At 43.3% G+C, this 19533-nt stretch overlaps 1 protein-coding gene across 1 annotated transcript in view; it reads right to left on the bottom strand.

The window, feature by feature from the left end:
* NOS1 (nitric oxide synthase 1) overlaps positions 1-19533 on the bottom strand; it is a 130109-nt gene that overhangs the window by 56214 nt on the left and 54362 nt on the right. Inside the window, exons 3-4 of the mRNA XM_036741059.1 lie at positions 18918-19044; positions 3636-3764 (exon numbers count right to left, since the gene is read on the bottom strand). Coding sequence (XP_036596954.1) covers positions 3636-3764; positions 18918-19044 — 256 coding nt within the window. The remainder of the gene's footprint in view (positions 1-3635; positions 3765-18917; positions 19045-19533) is intronic.

Here is a 19533-nt window from a genome sequence, read left to right as displayed (position 1 = left end):
ACCAGAATGAACCATCTGGTCCAATTGCATCATTTTACAGATCATTTTAGGCAACTGAGTCCCAGAAAGGTTAAGACTTGCTGAAGGCCACACAGGGAGTCATTTGCAGAGCCTAGTTCAGAATCCAAGTTCTTTGACTCTAAATTCAATGCCCTTTTATATTAGGAAGGCAGAATTTATGATTTCAAAGAGAATCTCATATGTGCCTAAAAGGTCCGGAACTGCAGGATATAAGGAATTCTCTAGGCAGAAGGCAGGAGAACTAAAGCATGTATTTACACTCTACAATAACAAGCCCACAAACCAGCGTCCCCATTTTGATATTTTCATCAAAAGCTTCCAGGCCCAATAAGTCCGCCTTACAAGGGTAATCAGAAGGCCACAGAGAAGCGAGATGGTATAAGGCAAAATTGTATACATGCTTCCCCTCTACGGTAAGAAGATTACCCACTAGCCTCTAGTCAGCTCTGCTACCGGCAGCTCAGCTTCGGCTGTAGGTGTGTCTGGCTCCAACCGGAAAAGGAAAGGAGGATCTTCAAGCTGTCCTCTCCCCTCTTATAGAGTTTTTGACATCATCAAGCGCCGCCTGAACGACCAGGGCCGATTGGTTCTTGACTTGGCCCCTCCCCCAGCGTAGACCACGTTAACACACCTCCCCTCAGCCAGCGCCACGACTCATCACACAGGAAGCTCTGGTCCTGCCCCGGAAGAGCAAGCCCCAGCGTCCAGGGAAGCTCAACGAGGCGAGCTGAGTCATTCAAAGAAAACAAAGTCCATTCTGGCTACACCTTTTCATTCCACCGTGGTCATCCCATAAAGCAAAAAGGCTGTGTTAGGTAGGAGAGGTACGTCATCCAGGGACATGGAAGGGAGAGGGTCTTTGGACTCTGCCCTGGTCATATTGTATCTAGTCTGGCAGGATCTAAGTGATCATCTGGTCTGACTTCTTCATTTTACAGAAATGGAGACTGAGGCCAATGAGGGAAAGTTATTTGCCCAGTATCACAGAGCTAGTTGGTGGCAGAGTCTGTATAAGAATTCAGCTCCCCTTGCTGTACTTTCCTGGGCTCTCTGTACTATACCACGCTGATGCTGCTTAGAGGTGGTACTCAGTAACATTCTGGGCACCACATCTGAGAAACAACATGGATAAACTGGGGAGTTTTGGAGGAGAATAACCAAGATTGTGAAGGCCCTCCAGTTTACACCACATGAAAACGAGAAGCATCCAGGGACAGAGGAAGGAGCCGGGATGTGCAGTCAGAAGACCTGGGTTCAAACCCTGGCCCTGTCACATACTAGTAGGTGACCTTGGACAAGTCATGCACCATCCTGGGCCTCAATTTCTTCATCTGTTAAACTAAATGACTTGCAAGGTCTATTTTTTAGCTCTTGATTTGTGATCCTCTGAATTGGGGATGTTCAGCCTGGATAAGGAAGACCGAATAGGGGCTTGATGAACATCTTTGAATATCTGAAGGTCTGCTGTGTGCAAGAGGGATTACACTTGGTAGACCCAGCATGAGGAACCAGGCGCAGGGGTGATGATGGTGATGATGATGATGGTGGTGATGATGATGATGATAATAATGATGATGATGACGATGGTGATGACATGATGATTGTGGTGGTGGTAGTGATGATGATGATGGTGATGATGATGATGGTAGTGGTGATGGTGATGATGATGGTAGTGATGATGGTGATGATGATGATGGTGGTGATGATGATGATGATAATAATGATGATGACGATGATGGTGATGACGTGATGATTGTGGTGATGGTAGTGATGATGATGATGGTGGTGATGATGATGGTAGTGATGATGATGATGATGATGGTGATGATGATGGTAGTGATGATGGTGATGATGATGATGGTGGTGATGATGGTGATGATGATGATGATAATGATGATGATGATGGTGGTGATGATGATGATGATAAATTAAAGGCAAAGTTGATGTCAAGAAAAGCTTCCTAATCCAAAATCAGACTGGGCCGTCTCTTAACTTTGTACTGGGATAGAATCGGAATGCGGGAGGCGGAAAGTTTCCCTTTACTGAAATTCTTCCCACAAAGGCTAGATGACCGCTTACTGAGGGTGGATTTTTAGGTATGGTTCAGACTAGACAGCCTCTGAATGTGATTCTATAAGAAGATTTCGTCTCTAGGGAGAGAAATGAATTCTCTTAGGGCATCACTAAGTGGCATATTGGGGGCTGTTCCATAGCTCATTTAGCTTAGCCTGGGGGGCAGGAAGGGAGGCCTTACTTTCTAAGAATAACTTAGTCAATTACTGTCTCTATGGAACAGGGCCACGGTTACTGCACGTTTCACAGCCAGGACTGTGAAGTGAGGGGAGCTGAATTCTCACTGAGGCTCTGTCACTAACTACCTGTTTGATGCTAGGCAAATAATTTCTCTTCAGTGGGCCTCAGTTTCCACTTTTGTAAAATGAAGAGATCAGACCAGGTTATCCCTTAGGTCCCATCTGGTTCAAACATGCTGTGATTTTATAAATCCACTCAGCAACGTGTTTCCTAAAATGTGATGCCCAGGGCTGAGCACTGTGATTCAGATGTAGTTTAAGTTAGACAATGGAAAAGATTGAGTGAAAGGTAAAAGAAATTGGCAGAAGAGAGTCCATAGGCAATAGGGAAGATTCTTAATTAGAATAATTAGAATTATCTCCCAGGGTGGTTTTGAAGATCAAATGAGATAACATTTGTGAAGTGCTTTGCAAATAATTGAAGCACCACATAAATGCTGGCTGTGGTGATGATGATGATGGTGATGGTGATGATGGTGATGATGGTGATGATGGTGATGATGGTGATGATGGTGATGGTGATGATGGTGATGATGGAGATGGTGATGATGGTGATGATGGTGATGGTGATGATGGTGATGATGGTGATGATGGTGATGATGATGGTGGTGGTGATGATGATGGTGATGATGATGATGATGATGGTGGTGATGATCATGATGGCGGTGATGATGGTGATGGTGATGATGGTGATGATGGTGATGATGGTGATGATGATGGTGGTGGTGATGATGATGGTGATGATAATGATGATGAGGATGGTGGTGATGATGATTATGATGTCAGAAGGTTAGTCCAGCAGAAAGGGTTGGGGGAGAGAGGGTGAAGTATCAATTAGGAGACAGGTTGGAAAACAGCCCCAGTGCACGGTGATATTGGCCCGAACAAGGAAGATGGTGTTGTTGTCTGTCCTTCGTTTTTGAAGAGAACCAATGACATCATGGGGTGATGTCTTGACTTGTGCATGAATTGGATTTAAGTGAGTTGCACAAAGTCATCAGCCTCACTCTCTTGTCCAGAGTCATTGAAGTCCAGTGGCAGGACAAAAGTCAGGATGACTGGCCATGGCCTGGGATGTAGTGGATGACCTGGGGACTTTGATGCCTTATCCAACTCTAAGTGCTCCACAGCGTCTGCTTCAGCCACCTTTGTGGCCTCTGGAACAAATTATTCTCATCCTCTCATTCTGACATTCTTCACCTGCTTGGGATAGACACCCTCCCTCCGCCAACTCACTAATGGGTTTGAAGCCTATTACAAAGGGACAGAGATCCCTAGGCAGAGATCTTACAGGGGGCTTACCAAGGTGCTCTTGAGGTGGAGCGTGTCATTGAGGACCACATCTGTTTCCCAGTTCTTGACTTTGAGAAAACGAGGACATTTGGTAGGACTGCCATTCTTGGTAGGTGACTGCCTTCCTGAGGTTGGAGGCTAGAAAAAAAGAACAAAAATGGAACATCAGAAAGTAGAATCTAGGTGCAATTAGTGGAAATTATTTTTCTGGAATGTGAGGCAGCTAGACAGTTCAGTGGATAGAGTGCCAAGCCAGGAGTCAGGAAGACTCACCTCCCTGAGTTCCAATGTAGCCTCAGACACTAGCTGCGTGACCTTGGGCAATGACCTTAACCCTGTTTGCCTCAGTTTCCTCATCTGTAAAATGAGCTGGAGAAGGAAATGGCAAACCACTCCACTATCTTTGCCAAGAAAACCTCAAATAGGGTCATGGAGAATCTGAAATGACTAACAACAATGATATTTTTCTGGAATAGCAGTGTGATATAATGGAAAGAATGCTTGGTCTAGGGTTAAGGGATCTGGACTAAATCTTAACTGTGTGACCTTGGGCAAGTCACTTAACTTCCCTAAATCTCAGTTTCCACAACTAAAAAATGAAGGTGTTGGACTCCAGAGGCTTTGAGATTCCTTCTAACATTAGACTTATGATTCTATGATACTGTGCAAGACTCTTAATATCTGGGCTTCAGGCTGGGACAGGATGACCTCTAATTTCTCTTCCAGCTCTCGCTCCATGACTCTAGCAATTCTAGCATTCTAGTAGAGAGAACACTAGATTTGAGTGCCTGGATTCAAATCCTGACTCTACTATTTACTGTTTGTATTACCTTGGGCAAGTCACTTCCCTTCTCTGGTACTCAGTTTCCTTTTTTGTAAAATGGGAAAATTGGACTAGATCAGCAATTTTTCCCCTTTTTTGTGTCGTGGGCTCCTTAGACCTGGTGAAGCCTATGTTCTGGCTCTCAGAATATTATTTCACAACATAAAACAAGATCACAAAAGAAATAATTATATCAAAATATAGTTATTGAATATTTATAAAACCAAGTTCTTAATATCTATCTATCTATCTATCTACCTATCTATCTATGTAGCTGATAAAGCACTGGGCTTGGAATCAGGAAGACTCATCTTCTTGAGTTTAAATCCAGCTTCAGACACTTTTATATATATTTAAACCCAAGTTTGTGGACTCTGGGTTAAGAATGTCTGCACTAGATTATCTTTATGGCTTCTTCCAGTTTGAGATCCTGATCTGTCAGGCCCATAAGGAACAGATAAACCAGTCCCCCCAAATACCAACAAGGAGAGCATGACTCTCTCATAGCATTTATCATTTACCTTCTATTATAATTATTTGCATCCAAAACTTCATTTCTTCTATTAAACTGTGGGGTCCTTGAAGGCAGAAACCATGTCTCATTAAACTCTTTATACCATCATGCTCTATACCTACTGGGCAATTGATTAAACATCTGTCTAATTGAATGTGATGGAGATAAAAAGGTTAAGGTATAGTTTGGGGAAAGTTCTTTCCAGTTCTAAATACTAAATGATCTTAAAATTAAATGAAAAAAAAACAAATTAAATAAATGCTCCTACAGTGTGGTTCCATCACTCAGCACTGACACTTATCAGTCACGTGTCCATAGATACCACCTTCACTTCTTTGAGGTTCTTTGATAAAATGGAGTCACATTGACCTTTAGGGTTGAATGATAAATCATTATACAAGATCTTCCATATTATAGTGTAAGCCCAGCTTTTCTTCTTTCCCCCCATCCCTGCTCCCTGAAAGACTCTCTGGTTTGGAATATCAGACATTCCTTTCCCCCTTTCTTTCTTGCAAAGACCTTTAGACTTTCTGGCTTGGAATAAAGAATCAGACATACCTCTCCAACTGATAAACCGTAAGAATGTACCTCTCAGACACTCCTCTCTTGTTAATGGGCCCAAAGAATAGAATACATTAGGAGATAAGCCCGAACAAAGAACAGGTAAACAGGAAATTCCAAAACTGCTTCTTGAGGACCTAGCCAGTTCTCAAAAACAAAATGATTGACAAGATCTTCCCCTCCTGAGGGGAGTGGCTGCCCCTTCTGGAGGGGAACATCTGGACAGTTAGCAGTAGGCCCTCCTTGTGGAGGAAGCTATAAAAGTCCCCACGTGGAACAAGCTAGTGGGGATCTCATTATGGAGAGGAAGCTTCCTGGGATCAGTTTCCCTCTTGGGCCTTGATTGAGCTGGGCTGTGTAAACTGGGACCCCCCTCAGCTTTGAGAGGATTAAGTGATGGAGTTCCCTGAGAGGTGATGAATATATGTTGTTTGTATCTTTGTCTTTGTTGTGTTAACTGTGTTTGTTAGAGTATTTCCCCTGTCTTTCAATAAAAACCATGTTCTCTCAGGCGTGTGCTTTATTGCCAGTGCGAATCCAAATCTGAACCCAACTTAGCTTAATCGAACAAGGGTCTAGATCAGCTCTAAATCTCTGATTCTCTTCTACCTGGTCAGAAGCCTCTCTCATTACTCTTTATCTCAATACCTTGGGTAAATCACGAGGAACTATGGGACTGTTTTCTCTCCTATAAAGGGGCTCAGACTAGATCACCTCTAAAGTCCTTTCCAACTCTAGATTTAGCTTCCTATGAACAATTCAGCAAATATTGGAGAAACCCAAAGTTCTGGGTGCTAGGGGTACAAAAGTGAAAATAAAATAACATAGTTCCTGTCCTCAAGGAGTTTACAGTCTAGTATAGATGGGGAAGGGGTGTATTCTCATGTACACAAAGAGCTCATAACTCAATGACTTAAGAAAGATGAGGAGGGCATGCTCACTGCTAGCTCAGTGAAATTACAGAAAGCCTCATAGAAGAGGAAGATCCTGAGCTGGGATCTCAGAGGAAGAAAGAGAAGGAGATCAAGAGTCAGAAATGGAATCAAGGTTGGGGTAGTGGTTATGGTGATGGTGGTGGGATTTCTTCTAGACATGGATGGATCAGGCAAAAGGGAATCCTGTTTGGTGAGGGACTTGTAAAGTGGAGAAAAATTTTAAAAAAGTTAGGAACTATATTGTGTAGTAGGGTCTTGAAGGAATGAATGAATGAATAAAAAAGCATTTCATAAGCACTTATCAAGTATTGTGCTCAGCATCGAGAATACAAATACTAAAAGCAAAACAACCCCTATTTTCAAAGACATCCCATTCTAATAAGGGATGCAAGACATTTAACTCGAATATCAAGCTAAAGAGTTAATGCTTTTTTCAGTAGACATTGGAAAGCCCCTGAAGACTGTTGAGAAAGGAAGTGATATGACTATTACCCTCTATGCATGGAGACCATCTTCTGGGCTTACTCTCAGTGTGTCAAGCAAGTTGTGTGCTTCTTGCTTTCCTATACCTAGTTTCTTTTCTTATTCAGAAGTCATGTTTGTGGGGGATTCTCCTGGGCTACCAGATTATGGAATATCTGGGTTCCCTTCTGTAAGTCAGAAGCCACAATTCAGACAGATAACTGGGGAAGAGACCAGTCTGAATTAGCACAGAATATTTTTGAAGAAATGGGGCTCACTCTTTTTTTGCAGAAGCAAAACAGATGCCCACCAATAGGAGAATGACTAAATTACTTTTGGCACATGAAAAAAATGGAATATTGTTGCACTATGAGAGATGAAGATGAAGGATTCAGAGAAGCATATGAAGACTTATATGTACTGATGCAAAATGAACTAAGCAGTGCCAGAAAAACAATAGACACAATTCAGTAATTTATATGGAAAGAAGAAACACAACAAAATCCTGTCATCTTCTGGTTAGACTAGATAGGCACTGAGGTTCTATCCCATTTCTCAGATTCCATCATTCTGTCACTTGATCCAGACCGCCTGGATTTTGAGGAAGACTCTCTATCCTTCATGAGGTTATATTTGTAAACATGCTTAGCACAGTGTCTGGCACATGGTAGGCACTTAATCATGCTTCTTGCCCTGCCTTCCCTTTCCATTTATTATTAAATAAGAAACACAGAATCAGAGAATTTCAGAAATGGAAGAGACCACAAAGACTACCTAGTCTAACTCATGAGAAAGAATACTCACCAAATGTTCACCCTGCCTCTATTTGGAGATTATAGGATCAGAGAGTTAGAGTGGGAAGATATCAGACATTCATATACACACATGTATGCATATGTATACACACATGTATACATATACATGCAGCCATATATATGTATATACACATACACACGTATATATGCACATACAAACATATACATCTCCATCCACCCACCCATCTATCCATCATTCATCCATTCATCCATATATTATCATCTCTCATTAGAATGTAAACTCCTTGAGAGCAGGGACTGTTTTTGTTTTAGTCTACATCTCTAGCACTTAGCAGTGTCTATCACATAACACTTAATAAATGTTGATTGATTAATTGGAAGGGATATTGGGGATCACTTAGTCCAACCCTCTCATTTTACAAGAGAGGAAACTGAGGCATGGTTATATGAAGGGTCTTGCTTAAATCCACTTAGTTAACAAAATGGCAGAGCTGGGGAGGAACACACATCTTCTGATTATAAAACTCAAGGATCTTGTTTAGTGAAGCTCTAGACTCTGATGGTCCACCACCACCAAATTGGAAGATATAGTTCAGGGGAACTACCCCTCTATGCTCCAGGGCACTTGGCTGTTCTGGGGAGGTCTGTAGAGAAGACAGTCAGCCCTGGGTGGATGAGCATGGCAGGAGGCACTTGTGTTGGATGGAGCCTTGTGGGTGGGCATCAGGGAGACATCGTTTGCCATGAAGCAAAGGAGTGGGCACCCTTCCAGCTAGAGAGATAGCAGGCCTAATAAAAGAGGCCATCTGTTGAAGTTCCAGATGTGTATCGGGTGATCATTAAAGAGGTGAGTAATTGGCGACCAAGGGAAGAATAGTCTCCACCCATCAGCCCTCAGTTTCGTGGGGTTGCACACTCGAAACCAGACATTAAGGGGGCCTCTGGCAGGGCTGTTGTAGTTAGGGCTTTGATGTTTTAATTAGGCAGCAGTGATATTAAGTGACTCAGGAGTGGGACAAATGAAGAGATTAATATAGCAGTAAGAAGCCTGCATGGGCGCCATGCAAATGACTTGACAAGGGGTGCCTGTCAGAGGTGTCCCTGTAAGAGGGCAGATTAGGGACACTTGTGAAAGTATTATTTGAACATCAGGCTGGAGTGGGCACACTGGAGTGGAGGTGGTGGCCCATCTGACTGAGTGTTTCTGGATTTGCATCCAAAGTAGAAACAATAGAAGCCTTTCAGGTGGACAGCAGCATTGTCTTTTGGGCTCAATGGGTAGCTGTCAATGGTTGAGTGGATGGGATCTCTCCAAGTGATATGTCTGACTTTGAAAAGCAGGAATGGAACCCTGGGGGATTTAAAAAGCCTGGGGCAATTCAATCATGGTAGTCCATTCTGATCAAATCCAACTAGCATTTATGCTATTTCTACTGTGTGCTAAGTACTGTATCAGGCTCAAGAGACACAAATATGTAGAGGCTTTGGAACTGACAGGTCTGGCAGAGTCCCTGTGAGAAACAGGCCAGTATTATAATTTTGAGGTGACTCAAAGGAGATGTTTATAAGACATTTGAAAACCTTAAAGTGTACGTAAATGTGATCTATCCACTCATAGTTAATATATCCATTTCCCTCTCTCCCCATTCATCCATCTAGCCCTCTTATCTATCTATCTATCTACCTACCTACCTATCTATCTATCTATCTATCTATCTATCTATCTATCTATCTATCTATCTATCTATCTGTCTACCCATCCATCTATCCATTCCTCCATCTCTCACTCACATCTATCCATCTATCTATCTATCTATCCCTTCATCTATCTATCCATACCTCCATTTATCTATCTATTCATCTATCTATCTATCTATCTATCTATCTATCTATCTATCTATCTATCTATCTATCGATCTAGTTCCTCAATATAATATTCCATCTCCAGTCTCTGAACCTTTGCCATTTCTATTCCCCATTCCTGTAATGCACTCTCCTCACTTCTGCCTCTTGGAATCCCTACCTTCCTTCAAAATCCAGCTGCCTTCTATATGAGATCTTTCCTGATTCCTACCCCCAAGTCCCAGCAGCTAGGTTTCCCCACTTCCAGAAATCACCTTGTATTTATTTTGTGTATTAAGTGAACAGGACATGCATTAGGTGAGCAGGACAGGATGGAGTCAGGACTCTGGAAATAGGGAGATACGAGTTCAAGTCCTACACCTAACATATACTGGCTGTGTGGCCATGGGCAAGTCATTTAACTTAATGTCCTAGACAACTCTCTAAGACTACGAATTATGGGGATGGCGATGATTTACCCTGGTAGAGAGAATTTCCACATAAGTGAGTGCCTTATACCAAAGGGATTACATCACAGGTCCAAACCCTGTCCCTACATTTTGTCTATATTTATATGCATATATTTTGTTTTTTCCAATGGAAAGTCAGCTGTATTAGGTGAAGGGTGGTTTTGTTTGTTTTCATACCTCCATTGCTTAGCACAGTGCTTGACAAAAGTAGGCACTTAACACAGGTTTGTTGATAGTTAGGCAGGCAGGAAGATGGAGAGATAGATAGATTAGATATAGATATAGATATAGATATAGATATAGATAGATGGGTAAATAGATAGATGAAGGAATGGATGAATGATAGATATATAAAATGTATGGATGAATAGATAGAAGGAATAGATAGACAAAAAGATAGGTAGCAAGATCAGAGAGTGATAGAGGTAGATAGGTGGACAGGTGATAGATTAGGTAAATAAGTAAATATAGATGGATGGGTGGACAGACAACCTACCTGTCTTTTATCACTTTGGTAATTATCATTTTTATTAATCATAGCATCAAAAATTATCATTTTTGGTACCAAATTCATAGGATTCACAGGCTCAGGGAAACCAAGAAGTCATCGAGTCCGATCCATGTCTGAGTAGGATTCCTTTCTACAAAATCCCTTAAAAATAGTAATCCAGTTTTGGCTTTAAGAGGGAACCCACTCTCTCTTGAGGCTGCCCATTCTGCTCTGGGATAGCTCTAATAATTAGGATGTTCCTTGTACATTAAGTCTATATTTCAGCTTCTAACCATTGTTCTCAGTTCTGCCCTTTGAGGACAAAAGGACTAAGTTTCATCCTTCTTCCATTTGACAGCCCTTCAAGTAACTTTAAGACCTCTATTACAGAATGTAAGAGCTTAAAGGGCTAGCCCTCCAGAGATCATCTATTCCACCCCTTAGCAAGCATTCCCTCCCATCCAACCTCAGGTTAAAGACTTCTAGTGATCGGAAAGTATTCCCTTCCAAGGCAGCCCACACCACTTTTGGATAGGTCTTCTTGTTAAGAAGTTTACCCTGATGGAGCCCACATATGTCACTCTATGACTTCCATCCATTGGTCCTGATTCTGCCTTTGGGAGCAAAGTGGAACAAATCTGATCCCTCATCCAGATGACAGCCTTTTGAAATAGTGGAAGACATTAAATATCCTCTCTCTTTACCTATGAGTCATCTTTTCTCTAGTCTAAACATCTCTAATTCCTTCATATTCTTCCTAACGTGATTCACTCTTTTCAAAAATCCCTGGGGAACTTGAAATACCCTATTTCTTCCCCATCAGCCATATAGTTTTGTACAACCCTATTCTGATGGATCTGTGCCCTCCTCAGTTCTGGAGTATTTGCCAGTTGTGCAGTTTGCAACCCTCCCTGCCGCTCCACCCCCTGCCCGTCCTGTGTGACTCTCATCCATATCTCCCCTCCCCCACTCCCATAAATCTGCCCCAGAAGGTATACCACATCTACACAGAAGATCATTCCAGGGTTGCTTAGGAGTCTTGGTAACCAGCAGCTAATTTGGAAACAAGGGAACCAAGAGGAATACAGGGATGGCTCAGTCCCAACTTGCTGACCTACTTATTCTAACAGTATAGATGCCTTAGGGTGTGGCTACTAGGTCAAAGAATTTCAAGCTCTCTGGGACCTAGTCTTACTCTCTCATTTTATATATGAGGGATCTGAGGTCCAGATATGAGAAACAACATGCCCAAGGTGACCCAGTTAATAAACAGCAGAACTGAGCTGGATATGAACCTTGGTCCTGTGACTCAAGAGCTCATGATTGTTCCAAAGCACCATTTTTGACTGATTGGAAACACACAGGCTGATCTGGGAAGCAGTATTTGGAGGGCCCTAAATCCAGGTTCCACTGTGGCTGGCTGGCCCCATCCTACATTGAATTAAAATGTTATTCAAATAAATAGTTAGAAAAATACATGGAAATGGCAGGAGGGCTGAACCTAAATACTGGTAGGCATACACAAAACTTCCTGGCTACACCCTGGCTCTCATCTATTAGCACAATGTGGCTCAGAAGCTAAGTTTTCTGTGGGGCATAAAGTTATTATTAGGGGAAGTGATCACCACCAAAGGTTTAGGATATGCCTTGACCAATGATTTTAGAAAAGGAAGAGGCCGATCTGGATTCATTCCTGGAAAGCCATCATCATGCCTCCTATCAATGGTGAATACTGAGTGCCTGCCTGAACCCTAAAAGCTTCCCAAAGAGCAATGTGAAGTCTCATAGACCAGATGACCTCTAAGGCCCCTTTCTACTTAAAATTTATGATCCTGTGAACCATTTGACTTTTCTGTGCCTCATCTATAAATGAGGAGGTTAGATTAAATGGCTTCTGAGGTGCCTTTCAGTTTGAGATGGATAGTGGGAATTCTGTTATTTAATATGGGTTGGACTACATGGCTACTGAGATGCCTTCCAACTCTTGAATTCTGTGAAATCTGTGAACCTGTGAATTCAATTCATCTTTCTGTGCCTCAGTTTCTCCTCTAAAATGAAGGGGCTAGATGAGATGACCTATGTGCTTTCTAGTTCCAAATCTGAAACTTTTCATAGGTTGTCAAGTTCAAAATCCTTCACTTGTCAACCATGATCTGATTGATCTGAGGAAGATAATCAATACCCTTCCCACCAAGGCTGCCATGACACTCTCTGGGACAACCTCTTACTATATAAGCCTCAAAATTCCTTTTTCTTTGAGTGATTAACCATGATGACCAGATTCAGATATTAAATTTATAGTATAGATTTAGAGCTAGGAGGGGGGACCTTAGAGGTCATTTAGTCCAACCCTTTCATGTTACAGATGGGGAAACTGAGGCCCAGAGAAAGGACATGACTTTCCTACAAGTGTCATAGGTGATACAAAGCAGAGCCAGGATTCAAATCTAGGTCACCACATCCAGTGGTATTTCCACTGTAAAGCTTTGCTTCCACATCTCCCAGGTCACCCGAGGAAAAGAGAATGAGTAAGAAGAGGAGGATTCCCAAATGAGCCAACCTGGGATAAGAGGCTGTCCAGCCTGGGGGATAAGCAGGATCAAGGGAAAGCCAGAAGGGCAGAGTAGGGGGATGGATAGAGCAGCTTATATCTGGGGATTTGGGAAGCTCTCATACAGAAATTAATCTCAGAACACAGGATATTTCTAAAATGCTTAGGAACTAGTGTCAAAAAGCTCAGGAAAGAGTCAGGGCTGTTTTGCTCAAGGGATAGATTTTAAGGAAATTAATGGAGCCTCTGGAATGTTACTTCATTTAGCCAGCAAAAGCAGCTGGTTCAGATGAGAGAAAAATACGTAGGTCCAGGTTGTAGCTATTCTAGCTCAACAAGGATCATGTTCTGTCTCTCTCTCTGCCTCTGTCTGTCTGTCTGTCTGTCTGTCTGTCTCTCTCTCTCCCCACCTCCTTTCTCTCATATGTTTATGTGTTGGTAACCAAAAATGGGCTCCTTAGCACTTAGTTCAACAAGTGCCCTTGAATAGTTTGGTTTTGTTCCCTTTGAGTAATTCATTGAGCCTTACTAGGTGCTAAGCCCCAGGCCCAAACCCCTATTAGGTGTAAAACCTTAGCGGGTGTGGATTGGCAACTAAGGTGGGGGCCAAGGTGGGGCTAATTCCAGGGAGGGCCTAGTTTACATGTCTGGGAGAACAGAGGCTTTTAGACCATGTGGGTTTAAGTCCTCCTCTTTGTGATGATTCTAGGTCACGTGGGTGAGTCGCATGTGTGACTCATCCCTGACGCTGAAAAAGATGTAAAAACCAGGGATTGGCTGTCTGTTCTTTGGAGCTCTTTGCTGCAGCAGTGGTGATGTGTGACTCTGGGCCAGCCCTTGTTCTGAGCTCCCGGGCTGAACCTAGATGTTGGTAACTATGAATTGTATTGGGTCTGTCTGTTGATGTTTGTACTTTGTTTGTAATTTGTTCTGAAGTTCAGGGTGCTGGCTTTTCCCCCTGAACTAAGTGAATGATATTTGTATGCTGAGTTAAAGTAAGCTTGTCAACCCCTTCACCTTGCTTTCCTCAGTTAAGCAGATCAAAAGAACCTGTGCTGTTGGCAGCTTTCTGGGTGCTGGCTGTGGGTGGATCTTACACCCCCACAGAAGCTGCTAGCCGGATTGTTGAAACAGTTTACCATCTGATTATGCTCAGGAGGTCTGCTGTGCCGTGCTATAGTAGCCACTGACCTTGGAGGCAGAAGACCTGGGGCTGCCTCTAACTCCCTGGGTGACCTGAGACAAATCACTGAGACTCTTTGAAGCTGTTTCCTTCATCTAAAAAATGGCCATAATCATCATCCTCCTTTGGTCCTCAGTTTCCTCATCTAGAAAATGAGGCATTAGAATAGTGTCTCCTCCAGCTGTAATTTGTCAATCTCTCCGTGCCTGAGTTTCTTCAGAGGTTAAAGGAACAGGTTGGTCTAGATGTCCACTGAGATCTCTCCCACCTCCAAATCTATGCTCCTGCAATTAGATGAGATACCGTACCTGAAAGTGCTTTGGAAACCATAAAATGCAATCTCCAAGTAATTATGCTTTCTTACTTAGAGTCAGAAAGCCTGGGTTCAAGTCCAGGCTCTGGCACTAGCTGCCAGGAGCAAATAGTTCTACTTCTGTAAATGTCTATTTTTCTCATTTGTAAGATGGACATAATAATTATTGTACCACCTAACTTCGGGAGTTTACGTTGCTGTAAAGTGCTATTTGAGCCCTTGTTATTATTAATCCCAAGTTCTAAATGAGAATAGGGGATCTCGCTATTATTACTTTGCTCTCATCTTATATATCGTGGGGTACTGATCGGAATGGTCCCAGAAGAAGTTGCTGTCCCTACTATTGTTTATTATTGATGATATTGGTCTGAAGAAAAGTTTGAGTTTGAAGCTTTGAATCTTTCCCTTCTGATAGACTGGATTTTCATCCACCTTTAAAAAATACTGAAAACAGACCTCTTCAGACTCCTGTTTCTTGTCTATCTGCCTGTCCCTTTCTACTGCCAGCAAAGCTGTCTCTGGCTAGGTGGAGATTCCTTATGTAGAGATGAACAATGATGTCCCTTTGACCCTATAGAGAGCCGAAAAGAGATAGCATACACAAATGACACCCACTGCCAACTCTTATAGTGGGCTTGGACTCCCTGGAGTGGCTAAGGTAATGTTAATGCCACCTGGAAATATGGAAATGCCTCTAAACAGATTTTGACATTTCAAAGCTGACACCAGTCCATTATTTCCCTGGGGGATGAGGAAATGCCATGGTTTAGATGAGGTACTGTGTATAAGTGTGTGTGTGTGTGTGTGTGTGTGTGTGTGTGTGTGTGTGTGAGGGGGGGAGGAGAGAGAGACAGACACATACAGAGACAGAGAGAGAAAGAGAGAGATGGAGGGAGGGAGGGTGGGAGGGAGAGAGACAGACAGAGAGGGAGAGAGGGAGGAAGAGAGAAAGGGAGAGAGACAGAGAGACAGAGAGAGACAGAGAAGGAGAGAGAGAGAGAGAGAGAGAGAGAGAGAGAGAGAGAGTTAGAGAGTTTAATATAACAGTTGCTCATTCGAACCTCTTTAAGCCTCACAGTCACATATAAAGTACAGAGTAGTTGGGTGGAACCAGGGGTCACTCAAATTCACTGAGAATAGGCTGGGTGAGGGGAGGCTCTCACTCTTCTCTCCCCTTGACATCTACTCCCTAATCCATCTCTCCCCTTGATTCTACCACAGGCAGAGACTGATTTGAAGTCAATTATCATCAGAAAACAGATGTTGTCCAGACAGTTGAGGGATCTCTCCCCATTCTTACCACAGGTCCCCATAGAGATGGGAGCAGCCTGATGTAATGGAACGCTGCCCAATGGAGAAAATAATGTAAGGACTCCATCCCAACCAATGCCAACAAAAAGGAAGTGTCCACTAGGCTAAAGGAAAAACGGCCTTCTCCTCTGGCAATTTATCAACTTTAAAATTTTTACCAGAGATAGAAAATGACCTGACTGAGGTTGTTTCCATCAATTATGCATGTGAAAGTGCTACTGTAATAAAACAGCACAGATAATAGTGGTAGATACCTCACTGGACGGGGAGCCGAGGAGATCTGGGTTCAAATTTTCCCTGTAGATACTTATTTGCTGCCTACAGATGAGTTGTTTAATCTCTTGAGGCCTCTGTCCTAAATTTACACAATTACAGCTTGGATTAAGCCAGCCTTAGAGTCAGGATGACTGGGCTAACTAATGTCCCACCTCTGACACAAACACCTCTAAGTGCCCCAGGCACCAATGGAACATTGGAGAGAAGTTGGGAATGGGTTATTGGTGGAGGGAGCTTGTTCCCTAGGGAGCTGGTTCCCTACACCAGTCCTAGGTCTTCAAATTATTGTTGTTTTAGTCAATTAGTTGTGTCTCTTCATGACTCCATTTGGGGTTTTCTTGGCAAAGATCCTGGAGTGGTTTGCCATTTCCTTCTCCAATTCATTTTACACATGAGGAAACTGAGGCAAATAGGTGTAAGTGACCTGCCCAGGGTCACACAGCTGGTAAGTGTCTGAGGCCAGATTTGAACTCAGGAAGAGGAGTCTTCCTGACTCTAGGCCCACTGCAGCATCACCTAGCTCCCCCGGTTCCTTAAATAATAATAATAAAAGCTGGCATTTATATAATACCCTAAGGATTGCAAAGTATTATGTATACACATACGTACATACATACATACACACATACCCATTTGCTCTCCTTAACAACCCTAGAAGGTAAATAATACTATAGTCCTTCGGACCTAGTTTTAAAAAATCATATGTGTGACCCTGGGCAAGTCACAACCTCTCCTTGCTTTAGGCAAGGATCAATAATTGCAGAAAAGGTGCTGATCTGTACTTGTAGAGAGAGTTTCCTCCCCTGGGAGGTCCCTAGGCCAATGGAATCACAGATCCAGTCTCAAACCCCTGTAACTACCCAGCCAGAGCTAGGTACACCAAGAGCTCAGTAGCTAGTTAGAGCTAGGTACATTAGCTGCACACCAGAACCTGGTCAGGTGTCTCATCACTCATGGAATAGAGAACTCTGAGGCTTACATAGTCTCACAACCACCATCCAAGGTAGATTGATTCTGCAGGTATATCTTTTATAGAGGAGGAAACAGGCTGGAAGAGATTAAGTGATTTGTCCAGGAGCCCATAGCTAGTAAGGGGCAGCTAGGTGCCATAGTGCATGGAGACTCATCTCCTCAAGTTCAAATCTGGCCTCAGATACTACCTGTGTGACCCTGGGCGAGCCATTTTACCCTGTTTCCCTCAGTTTCCTCATCTGTAAAATGAACTGGAAAAGGAAATGGCAAAAGCACTCCAGTAAGTTTGCCAAGAAAACCTCCATTGGGGTCACAAAGAGTCCAACACAACTGAAACAACTCGATAGCAGCAACCATAGCTAGTAAGGGTCTGAGGCAAGCTTTGGACTCAGGTCTTCCTGACTCTAAACCAAGGGCTCTATGTGGGGCCTCAGCAGGTATCCAGTCCAACCTCCTACCTGAACTACAGTCCCCTCTGCAGTATCTTTGACAAGCGGTCACCCAGCTTCTGTTAGAATACCTCTAAGGACAGGCAGCTCATTACTTCCTGAGGCAGCCTTTCTCACTTTTTGGACAGCTGCTACTGTTAGAATATTAGTTTTCCTGACATCCATTTGAAATCTAACTGCCTGCAACTTCCACCCACTGCTCCTGCAGAACAAGCCTTGTCCCTGTTTCATATGACAACTTGGAAAACACAGATCATGTTTTCCCCTTGGGCCCTCTTTTCTCTTCAGACAGTATTCTTATGGCTTGTGAGCTCCTTGGTGTCAGAGGTTATATTTGTAACCCTAACTTAGCACAGTCATCAGCACATAGTAGGTGCTTAATAAAAGTTAAGTGATTGATTGATATGGCATGCCCCTCAGGCCTCTCATAATCTGGCCATCTTTCCTTGAATGGTCTCCAATTGGTCCGTGTCTTTCCTAAAATGTGGAACCTAGACCTGAACAAAGTAGATTAAGGATCAAAGGCCCAGCCTGGAGTCAGCATGACTTAGCAGAAAAAGACTCAACTTGAAGTCAGAGAACTTGATTTCAAATCCCAGGTGTGTTATTTACTACCTTTGTGATTTTGGCCAAATTGCTTTACCTATCTCCACCTCAGGCACCTTTCCTGTAAAATGAATGAGTCTAAACTAGGTCTTCTCTAAGGACCTTCCAACTGCAGACATCCCCTGTTCTAAGGCCCCTCCCCCACCCTGACATCCCCTGTTCTAAGCACTGCCCCCCCCCCAACCCTGACATCCCCTGTTTTAAGGCCTCCTCCAGCCCTGACATTCCCTGTTCTAAGGCCCTCCCAGCTCTGACATTTCCTGTTCTAAGGCCCCTCCCAGCTCTGACATTCCCTGTTCTAAGGCCCCTCCCAGCCCTGACATTCCCTGTTCTAAGGCCCTCCCAGCTCTGACATTCCCTGTTCTCAGGCCCCTCCCAGCTCTGACATCCCCTGTTCTAAAGCCCCTCCCAGATCTGACATTCCCTGTTCTAAGGGCCCCTCCTAAATCTGATTAGAAAGGACAGGCAGCTGGTACTCAGCCTCTCAAGTACTCTTCATGCTCACACGCAGTATAATACCATATTTATTAATTGTCTAAGCCATGGTCTCTGAAAGCTTACAGTCTACAGTGGAGTGGACTTGGATACAACAAACACATTAGAAGAACCCATTTGTATTTATGTGTGTGCGCGCGCGCGCGTGTACATGACTCTAGGTGTAAATTCAGTTTGGTTCCAGTTTAGTTTAATTTGACAAATATTTATCAAAGACTTGCTCAATGCAAGGCACTGAGTCCCTAGTAGCCAAGACCCTTACCTGTTCCTTTTCTGAATACGGGTTGTTCAAGACAACAGGCATGTTGTTCTTCCCCCACAAATCATTGAAGACGCGGTCATTCTCCATCCCAAGTGGCAGAAGCTTGTGGGGCTTTCCTTCTGAGTCTCTGAAAACGAGAATGTAGGAGTCAGGGGTTGGGGGATTGGAAGAGGAGACATCAGTAAGTGCTGCTGGTTTGTTGAGTTGTCTCAATCTGGAGGTGCTAAGAATGGGTCTCTGGGGGGCTCGTCTTTTATAGAATCATAAAATGTGATAGTTGAGAGTGATCTCAGTTTTCACATAATTCTAGCCCAGCTCATATATGGAAAAGGAATTCTTGCTAGAACATTCAACAAATGTCCACCTGGCTTCTGCTTGAAGTCCTCCAAAGAGGGGAAACCCAGCACCTCTTAAGCCATCCGCTTCTACTTGGGCACAGCTCTCACTGTCACAAAGTTTTTCTTCTATTTCCATGGCCTTGAATCAGTCAGTGAGTGAACAAGCACCTATTAGGCACCTGTTGTGTGCCAGGCACTGTATTAGGTGGTAAGGGCACAAAAATGAAAGTCTTCTGCTCTCATGGACCTTACATTTTACTGAGCATGTTATGACATGC

This window comes from Trichosurus vulpecula, chromosome 1, assembly GCF_011100635.1.
Source record: "Trichosurus vulpecula isolate mTriVul1 chromosome 1, mTriVul1.pri, whole genome shotgun sequence".
Taxonomy (NCBI): domain Eukaryota; kingdom Metazoa; phylum Chordata; class Mammalia; order Diprotodontia; family Phalangeridae; genus Trichosurus; species Trichosurus vulpecula.
The sequence above is the reverse complement of the archived record's forward strand: the minus strand, read 5'-3'. Positions and strand labels throughout refer to the sequence as shown.